General features: G+C 44.5%; 2 protein-coding genes across 2 annotated transcripts in view; one reads left to right on the top strand and one right to left on the bottom strand.

The window, feature by feature from the left end:
* Positions 1-4,553: 4,553 nt before the first annotated feature.
* Positions 4,554-10,634, top strand: LOC311000048 (uncharacterized protein; the record flags this gene model as incomplete). The annotated part of the gene is made up of 4 exons (XM_083990683.1): positions 4,554-4,567; positions 4,672-4,845; positions 8,063-8,236; positions 10,245-10,634. The coding sequence occupies 4 exons, from the start codon at positions 4,554-4,556 to the stop codon at positions 10,426-10,428; spliced, it is 546 nt and encodes a 181-aa protein (XP_083846809.1). The 3' UTR covers positions 10,429-10,634.
* The window catches only part of amph (amphiphysin), a gene marked incomplete at its 5' end in the record, with an annotated part of 34,547 nt that continues 34,027 nt past the window's right edge, over positions 10,265-10,784 (bottom strand). The window contains one exon of the mRNA XM_083990682.1: positions 10,265-10,430. The remainder of the gene's footprint in view (positions 10,431-10,784) is intronic.

Here is a 10,784-nt window from a genome sequence, read left to right as displayed (position 1 = left end):
TCTGTGTGAGTGTGATGCCTGTGTTTGTGCGTGGACATCCTCTGTCAGTCTGGTTTATCATGTGTCTGTGTGGGGCTGTGTTTAAAAACATCTTAACGAGCGGCCAGGCTGCACCTGCACTGTTCTATTTATAGACTTTGATAACGAGCTGGCCCCAACAGCTGCCACTGCACTACACAGAGCAGAGCAGAGCAGAGAGATTTGAGCTCTGTGCAGCTTTCCAAAACAGCCCAGTAAAAGAGAACCGTACCTCTTATCAGAATGTGGCCATGACTACTGGGGCAAGGAGACCTTCCTGAGCACATTGATGTGCATTAAATGTTTGTAGGGCAAAAACTTTTCTCAGGGTCGCAAGGTAGAAAAGGGGGGCATTTCTGCTTTTCTAAAAAAATCAGCTCCTACTTTTATATTGAAGTGGATGAGCCACTGGAGCGGGTCTAGCTGCACAATTAGGCTCACGGAGACAATTCTGTAAGTCTGTCTGCTGTTTTGAGCACATCAAATGAGACACGACAAGTGTGGCTACAAACCAGTGAGGAAATCATGTGTCTAGAGTTTAATTTGTGGCCGTGCTGGCAATTTATCCAGAAAAAATCCTGAATGTTTTTTCGATCCCTCTCACTCTAGCGATGATGTCACTCACTCTAAGCCCTGCTCGTTAGACGCAACACACACCCATTATAAAGCTGGATTTTGTCAAAAAACGTAATGATTTTAAAGCGGCCAAATATCAGAAACTGTTGAAGATATCAATAAGCTGAGTCATAGAGGAATACTTAAAAAGTTTGTCTACAGCTCAGAATTTGAATGAAGTCTCTAGCTGAAAGTATGTGGACACTTTAAAGGCTGAAAGAAGTAAGAAGATTTGAAGAGTTTCAAGACTGTTCCAATGCATTCTCTATGGGGGAAAAAAAATCAGAAATAGTTGAATATTGCAAAAAGTATGAATAGTTGAAAAGAGAAAAGACATAGCACACCTGTCCCGAAAAGGCTGAACATTTTGATATTTGAATTGTTGAAATAGCACAAAGTATGAAGGACTAGTTAAATGCCGAAGAAAGGCAGAAAATGGCCGAACCGAATAACAATAGTGTGAACTTCCAGCATTCACACTAATAAGAAAAAATCCACACAATAACAGTAGTGCCCGGGCTTTGCTGTTGGGACCAGTGCCCGGTGCGATTGCACTACTGTTATTGTGTGGATTTTTTCTTATTATTCGTCCTCTTCCGGACTATTTTTGATTCGCTACTAGTGCAGGCCAAATTATATATCAAAACGTGCGTCTTGATCGGGATCGGTGTGCTATTACTTCTTTCAACAGTTTACGAATTTTTCGCGACGCAAGTCGCGAAAAACTGCGCAAAATTTAGCATGGAAGTCAATGGGACGGGCGGGAAAAAAAAGAGCGAAAAAGACCAATCATTGGAGTTTAACAAACGTCTACTGCTCAAGCATACTTTCACCTAGAGACTCCATTTAAACTTTAAACAGTAGACACAAGTCTTGTGTATTGGTGTATTACTCCACGTTTTGATAGGTCATATAGTTTTTGATCAATCCCTGATCAATGACCATGATCATTTTTGGAGAAATTATGAGATTATAAGGGGCTGTGTCCACCAGACGCGCTTACAGCTCTGACAGCGCTCTCAGCGCTGCTTTCCCAGCGCTTAGCGCTCTCTCTCTCCCTCGTCAGAATGCCGCTGTTGCTAGGTTACAAAACGAGTCCTCTGACACTTCCGTGTTCCTGCCTTGTTTAATGTAAACACTACAACGAGTGTCAGAAATACACAACAGCATTAGCGGCAGCTTTTGACATGGACCCTGAGGTCGGCCTACCTTCAATACAAGTGATGGTCAGGATATAAACCGAGCCACGTCTCCGGTTGTGTTGCTGTCGGTAACGTATGTCCCGCCCCTTCTTGATTCTGATTGGTCAGTGCGGGGAAAAGTGACATTGACGAGCGTAGCGCTGTTCTAAAAGTTGAACAGATTTCAACTCGAAGCGCTCTGAGCGCCGCGACAAAAAGAAGCAAGCGCCCAGGGCGTTTTACCGCCGAGGGCGCTGAGTGCTGTGAGCGCCCAACTCAATAGGGTTTGAATGTAAAATAGACGCCCAGAGCGCTGAAAACGCGTCTGGTGGACACGGCCCCTAATGGTTGTGTATTGCACGGAATGTTCGTGTCAGAGTGCATGACATCATCGGTTAGAGTGGGAGAGATGCCAGAAAAACTCCAGATTTTTTCTCTTTCCAAACTCCAAACGGCCACAATTTACACTCTACACACATAATTTTTTCAGAATTTGTAAGACAAACTTGTTATCTCTCATATCATGTGCTCAAAATATCAGAGAGACTTACAGAATTTAAACTCGGAGCCTTTGAGTGTGGCCACGTCTGTCTCTGCTCCTCATTGACTCCAATACAAATATTTTCTGAGAGAAGCAGAACGGCCTGATGTTTTAAAACTGCCATCCTCTCCAAAATATTTACTGTAGAAACACAAAAATCGTACCAAAATTTTCAGGAAGTCCTTAGAGCAATGTGATCTGTGTTTTGTTCTGATAGGAGTTACCGTTTTCTCACCCTAAGCCTAAATGTGAGACCGGTGCAGAGGCATAAAATGGCTCTTTTTCTCCACGTTTCTGTCTGTCTCAGCCTGCGGGGGCCCCTATCGCCGTGGTAACCTCTTTGATCCTCAGGCCAGAGCTCGTTAACTTCATAAACAATCCACCTGGCGCTCGTTTAAATGTTTATAAACACCGACACAGCTAAATCAGACTGACACAGGATGCAGCTCATAGTCACACACACACACACACACACACACACACACACACACACACACACACACACACACACACACACACACACACACAGGTAACCTAATGTGATTACAGCTCCTCCATATCAGTGCTTATAGAAAGATGATCATGTGTCTGTCTGATCAGCTCTGTCTTGACCTTAAGATCGTGGGTTTGATTCCCATGTTGACAGAGATGGCAACACCGGCAGTAGCCCCGTGGGCCTTTCAAAATTTCCCGAGAGGAGATTTTCTAGTTATTATTGTTATTAGGGCCCGAGCGGCGACTGCTGTCGCCCAGCGAAAGCCCTATTGTTTCTGCTATGTTTATTATTATTCTTTCATTCTTTCATTCTTTTTCTCTCAAAAGGATCGCATTTTTGGAGGCTTCAACATGCCCCAAAACGCGTAAATTTTGGCATGCACATCAGGACTGGCGAAAAATTTGATATTTTAAAGTCGTTGGAAATGGGCGTGGCCAAATGGCTAAATAGCGCCCCCTAGAAAATTTCAAAACATCAGCCCCGCCTTTGTGTGTCACCTAGACGCATGAAATTTGGTGGGCTTATAGAACATGGCAAGACGCACAAAAAAGCCTCTTATGTCATGGTGAAATCACAACAGGAAGTCGGCCATTTTGATTTGAATTTTTGACCTGTTTGATCTATCTCCTCCTAGGGATTTTGTCCGATTGACTTCAAATTGGCTAGAGACCACCGAGATGCCACTCTGATCAGAAGTTGTGCTCCGCAGGTCTCTAGGTCAAAGGGCGTGGCTTCTGGGGCCTTGAGGATTTTGGCGACTTTTCGTTTGCTCGCCATTTCACCTTCGAACAGCTCTCACACCCACATACTTTATCTGATCAGCTTCAAACTTGCTGGACATGATGACGGCTCCGCCCTGAACGTCCCCATATATTAATTTCCTACGTCACTCATAGCGCCCCCCGGTGGTAACAGGAAGTGGCCAGGTTTTACCTTAACGTGTGCTGATGGCACATAGTTGACCCCATCAACTTCATTCCACTTCTAAAACATGCAGACTAAGGTGGTGAAGCTACATCATGAACGCTGTGAAGCTACGAGTAATGGCGTCCGTGTGGGGGCGTGGCTACGATTCCTCGCCATGAACATACGTTTGGCTTTTTGATGGCTTTAATGAACTCGTATCAACATGAAAATTGGTACACAGGTCCAGGGTCACGACCTCAACGTCTCCATATGCTCATAGGCGATCCCACTCATTCGCCCCCTAGTGGAAACAGGAAGTGGCATATTTTACATCAACATTGTCCGATATCCACGAAACTTCACATGTGTGATGAGGGGCTGACCCTGAACACACCTGCACGCATCCCATTACTGCCCCCTAGTGGACGAACCATTAACTGCTCATAACTCCCTCATGCTTTGTCCGATTCACTCCAAACTTCACATGAGTGATGAGGGGCCGACCCTGAACGCACCCGCCCACAACTGCTTAGCGCCACCTGGTGGATGAACAAAACATTGCAGCCCAGGCATGCCTCAGGCCCCGCGGTCGCATGGGTGAGCGAGGGCCCGTCATCGCCGCTTGCGGCTTTAATTATTATTATTGTTATTAACTTATCCTGCTGTTGTATTGGTTCAGTCAGTCTGATCGGAGATCAATGATTGAAATCAGAGATCAATGGTTCAAACCCACAGCTGCTGCACTGAGATCACAATCAGCTGATCCACAATTAGAATATGCGACTGGTAGATCAGCATGAACGATCACCTGTAGAGTAGCTCTGCCTCCACCTGGTGGAAGAGAGACCAGACTCAGTTTGGTTTGCTTTCATCTCATTTCATTCTGACACGTTTCATATTTTCTCTCTTCACAGACTTGCTGAGTGTCGACTCTCAGAGACTTGGTGTGAAGTCGTGGCCTCAGCTCTGAAGTCCAACCCCTCCCACCTGACAGAACTGGACCTGAGTAAAAACAAACTGAATGATTCTTCAGTGAAGGTTCTGTGTGCTGGACTGGAGAGTCCAAACTGTAGACTGGAGACTCTGGGGTGAGTTTACTGACTGGACCTTTTGGACTTTTGTCTCTGTTCAGTTCAAATGTGTGAAGTTCAGTTTGAAGCAGCGACTGATTCTGACTCCATGTTACTGCAGCTGGTAGAAGCTGAAGGGTTAGAGGTCATTCAGAGGTCAGTGAACACGTATACATTTTTAAACAAATAAATGTTTTATTATTATTTTATTTTATTTTATTTTGTATTCATTTTTACTTTTAATCTTTTTAGTCTTAGCATATTTATGGTATAATTGTAGTTATTTTTTATCATTTCATTTAATTATTTGGTTTTATCCAGTCCCTGGTGTTTCCTCACGGCAAATTGTAGAGTAAGATCAGGTCATGTGGCTCACCTTTAGTAAACTGCTCCAAGAAGAAGAGTTTATCTGCATTGTTGTCAGTTTTTGAGTCAATGACATGTTCAAATGCCTTCAAAAAAGACCTGAAGTCGAGCGGGTTACCACAAAAGACAGGCACATCACGATGAGGTAAACGAGTTGACTGTTGTTGTTTGACAAGCAATTCTGTTATATCCGTCTGCCTCTTTATAACATCATATAATTCATTGTCATGATTTATTATTCGTTGATGACCAGGATTAGGCTCAGGCATTGTGATTTTCTCATGTGGCCCTTTAACCTTGGGTCTGGCTCCCAGTGATGAGACTGGAGGCTGCATGGGATGTGTGGGGGGAATTGGAGGCTTGAGACTGAAGACTGGGGGCTGCATGGGATATGTGGGGGGAATCATCACCTTTTGCACATCAACACCCTTTCGACCATGTGAAACAACTTCTTCATCAAAATATTCATTCATCCCATCATTTGGTTCAGAAACATCATATTCTTTATCGATTTAATCTTTGCATTTGACACCGCCAGGGCCGTTTGAATCCTTAGCGCCTCCTTCTCAGCCGCAAGCTGCGCCTCTTTTAATGCCAGTGCTTGTCTTTGCTCCAATGCGGCTGCCTTTGCCACCAAAGCCACTCCCCTTGTTTCCTCTTTGATGCGCGCAGAGGATGCTGATGTTGCGCTAGAGCGCGCACTCTTTGAAGTTGACGATCTTTGTTTTGACACATTTGACACACTGTCATGCGGAGATAACTCCTCCTCCTCAGCAGCAGCCCCATCATCGCGGGGGTTTGCCTTGGCATCTTCGCACCACAATAACACCTTTTGAATGAATCAAAAGGTGGTCAAATCTCTTTAACTTTAGCTGAAACCATTCCTCCTGGTCAGTGCGCAGCTCCTCTGCATTTAAACGTTGTTGAACGGATTTGTTAAGATTTTTGAACGTCTCAAACACAGCGTTGAAATCCTCCATCCTTATCATTATGCCTCGATAGTCCGTTCCCTTTCCCAACAGATCCTCGATCTGGTTTGATTTTAAGGTGAGCTGCCTTAACTTTGTCCTCCTTGCACCGATGTCATGATACAACTTATCATCCTCGCCTTTTTCCGCGAGGCCAGTATCACCAGCGTTTTTATCCATGTTTCACAGTCAAATCATTTATTTAATTCATTGCGGAGGCAGAAATCATGGCTTTCACTCTGGATTTCAATTCAATGCATCAGCCAATCTTCACATTACCTTTCGATCTATTGTAATGGCACCTTCAAAGCAAATTAGGTGACACTAGTCAGCGGGAGGCTGACCTTCAATGCATGTCCACGAACCAAAAAAGGCATTGCTTCTGTCTTCATTCATTTTTTTAATTTCATACAATTCTTTACATCTCAAAATGTTTTAACTCACGATTGAAAGGTGTGGCGTTACGCTCCCGCTGATTCTGAACAAAAAAGCAATCAGTACAATCATAGATATCACCTGTGCCTACTCTCGGGCTGCGTCAGCCATCCCCCTTATCCCCGCCCATACGCACCTCAGAAACTAAATGAAACAAAGTGGCCTATACAATGATGATGATGATGAGCTGCTCTCAGATGAAGCTGCTAACAGAACAGCTGGATCAGCCACTGTAGCTGAAGCTGAGCAGATGTGATGTAGATCTGAGTTTTCCCTCTTTGCTTGGTTCAGGGTCAAAGGTGAAAGCAGCTTCCCAGTGTGAGAGGTCAGGTTAAAGTCCTGTAGCTCAGAGAACAGTGTTGGTGTGATGATCCCACTGTGGAGACACTGAGGCTCATGAACATCAACACTGGGCTCCACAGGAAGGAAGCTTCAGCTCATGGTCACATGACAACAAGGTCATTAACGCTGTCACCAAGGAGCTTTGTCCTCAACTCACTGTAGGAACCATTTTAGCTTATTTGGTGTTTTTGTATGTGGCAGGTTTTTATTGTGATACCTCTGTGCACCGGAAGTGGTGTCACACACTTCTGGTCACGGGGGGTGCATTTAAACAGAGGACAATCAGTGCCAGGTGTGCTGGTTGAAGGCAAACCGTTTTTGACCGTGTTTGATGTGCCATTTGTGTCATGCCTGCCACTACTGCATAGAGGTTTTTTGTTGTAAATAAATGTTTTGTGTTTTACCTTTGGAACCTCTTTTGGGCACTTTATTGTTTGACCGCACACGCACGCGTACAAACACCAGAGACCAGTACCGTGCCCTTCTTATAGACCCTTTCAGAGAGTATAAACAAATACAGGTGTTACCAAGAATACTAATTAAGGCTCCATTCCATTTAGTGTACCAGAGCGTTTTCTAATGAGCCACACCTGTCTTTGTTTATACTCTCTGAAAGGGTCTATAGGAACAAGAAGGGCACTACGGACAGCGAGTGAGAATCACGACTTCTTGTATCTGGCCCTTCAAATTAAAAGCCCTATAGCCTTTCATACAGTTCGGTCATATTGATTTCGACTTAATTTTGACAAGACACAGCTCTTTTTTGTCGACTATTTGGGGGCATCCCTAATCATTTCACTACATAGTCATCAATAATCAATTATCTGATCACTTCAGATGTGTGTGTGTGTTTGTGTGTGTTTGTGTGTGTGTGTGTGTGTGTGTGTGTGTGTGTGTGTGTGTGTGTGTGTGTGTGTGTGTGTGTGTGTGTGTGTGGTGTGTGTGTGTGTGTGTGTGTGTGTGTGTGTGTGTGTGTGTGTGTGTGTGTGTGTGTGTGTGTGTGTGTGTGTGTGTGTGTGAGAGAGAGAGACAGAGAGAGAGAGAGAGAGAGAGAGAGAGAGAGAGAGAGAGAGAGAGAGAGAGAGAGACAATGATCAGTTTATCTTCTTTTATTCTTTATTCAGGTTGCAGAACTGCAGTTTGTCAGAGATCAGCTGTTCTTCTCTGGTCTCAGCTCTGAAGTCCAACCCCTCCCACCTGAGAAAACTGGAGCTGAGCTGGAACGACCTGCAGGATTCAGCAGTGAAGGATCTGAGTGGTTTTCTGGAGAGTCCAGACTGTAGACTGGAGACTCTGGGGTCAGACTCTGTTTTATTTCTGTGCTCAGATGAATGTGATGTGAAAGTTGTGTTGACACTGAGCTCAGGGCCGGCCCTGTACATCTGGGGGCCCTAAGCAGGATAAAATTGGGGGCCCTGACTCACAGTGTATATATGTACCATCAAATATTCATAAGCTACCATATGCAACCCTTGCAAATTTTATTGTACCTCTATCAACATGATGGCGAGCAGATATTTTATTACTAATTAGAGTCACTGAAACACTTAAAGCTGTCTAATTGCACTTGTCATTTTTTCTTCTACTTTGTTTTTGTCTGAATGTTTATGTTAATATTGTGAATGGCAATAGGTGGCTCCAAACCTGCAGCATTAAATCACTACTTTTGATGTAGCAGAAGGATAAAAGATTCTACAAAAGATTACAGTTTGAATAGATTTATTTTCTTTAAATGATCTGTACAGCTAAATTCTAGCACCCTCAAAACAAAACTTCAGTTGAGAAGAAGATAGAGGATGTTGGTTAGTCAGCAGCATCATCAGCAGTAACCATTGGAGCTGTGGAGAAGATTAGTAGAATTTTTTTAGCCACTTGTGTACACACAATTTAATTTTCCAACAGAGATAAACATATTGTGGCAACAAACAAGAAACTTACCAACTGTATGACTGGAACCAGCCACAGGGGATGAGGATGTGGCAACATGACATATCTAATCAGCCATTAATAAATGGGTGATTGATCCTTTATCCCCTCACAGGAAAACAGCTGTTATCTTTTCACTGTAAACAGACCTTAAAATCAGCCAGGACATGTGAACTGCAGCAGGCTGGTACATGTAGCAGCTAGCCAGCTAAGTGAGCTAACACAAGCACCGACATGTTTTTCGGCTAAACGTACATCTGGTAAACATAACATTAATTAGCCTTACCTTGTCCTATTTTCCGCAACTGACGGATATATCCTTTTGGACATCGTCGCTGTCCAAAAGCTAATCACCTCCTCGCAAATCGCGATCTCAGTGAGTGAGTGAGGGAGGGGGCCAGGGGGGAGAGGGGGAGGAAGGGGTGGTGCACGCTCGTTACCGGACAACGGCCACAGTCTGCGTGTCACGGTCTATGGTCACGGTCATTGTTGCCAGTTGGGTCAAGGGTTACACGTTGCCAGGTCAGAGAGGACAAATGATTGAGCAAAGTTTGGGGGCCCCCTAGTGGCTGCGGGGCCCTAAGCAGCTGCTTAGTTCGCTTATAGGGAGGGCCGGCTCTGACTGAGCTGCAGACATGAGGCTGATGTTCTACTGATCCACACTGAGGGTCGTCATGGTGACGGCTGTGCTCTTCTTCTCTGCTTTTAGTCCAGTCAACTACAGAAACACATGTAGCCTAATGTGTCAGACAATAACTGATCTATCATCAGTTATTGTCCTCAACTCACTGCTTTTATTCTTCATTCAGATTGTGGGGCTGCAGTTTGTCAGAGATCAGCTGTTCTTCTCTGGTCTCAGCTCTTAAGTCCAACCCCTCCCACCTGAGACACCTGGACCTGAGCCACAACGACCTTCATGATTCAGGAGTGAAGGAGCTGAGTGGTTTTCTGCAGAGTCCAGACTGTAGACTGGAGACTCTGGAGTGAGTTCACTGACTGTTACTGTTGTAGATCTGAGATCTTTGATCCACAACTGAACCTGATTGATCTTCACTCAGAACTTGAATCATTGACTTTGATGTGATGAATGAAGGACGTTTGAAATAGTTGTTGTCTCATGTTTCCACTTGTTCTTCTCTCACACTGACAACGACTCTTCACTTCCAGATCATTTCACTACATAGTCATCAATTATCAATAATCTGATCATTTCAGGTGTGTGTGTGTGTGTGTGTGTGTGTGTGTGTGTGTGTGTGTGTGTGTGTGTGTGTGTGTGTGTGTGTGTGTGTGTGTGTGTGTGTGTGTGTGTGTGTGTGTGTGCGGTGAGAGAGAGAGATGAGAACTCAATCATCAGTTCATCTGCTTCTATTCTTTATTCAGATTGGAGGGCTGCAGGTTGTCAGAGATCAGCTGTTCTTCTCTGGTCTCAGCTCTGAAGTCCAACCCCTCCCACCTGAGACACCTGCACCTGGGCAAAAACAACCTGAGCTCTTCTTCTTCAGCTCTGCAGCAGCTTCGTGATCTTGTGAAGAGTCCAGACTTTCAACTGGAGACTCTGGAGTGAGTCTGATCTGTAGCTGTTTCCACAGCTGATGCCTGTGGGAGTGATAATAAAGTGTAAAGTTCAGCAGGTGAACCTGTCAGGATGTGACATCACATATGACATCATACATGACATCACAGACACAGAAAACGCTGCAGCAGCTTCAATGTGTCAGTCATCAGTGATCCAGTCACAGGTAAAGGTGTTGAGTCAAACAGGAACAATGAGGTTCACCTGTCACTCACCTGAGAGTCTCTAGAACTCCATGTTCACCTGGAATCAATATGAACCATCAGCTGTTCTTGTTCTGCTTGACTCAACTGATCGAGCAGATTCAGTCAATACATGATCAATACAAGTTTCTCTATCAAACGTCA

This window comes from Trachurus trachurus, assembly GCF_905171665.1.
Source record: "Trachurus trachurus genome assembly, chromosome: 17".
Classification (NCBI taxonomy): Eukaryota; Metazoa; Chordata; class Actinopteri; order Carangiformes; family Carangidae; genus Trachurus; species Trachurus trachurus.
The sequence above is the reverse complement of the archived record's forward strand: the minus strand, read 5'-3'. Positions and strand labels throughout refer to the sequence as shown.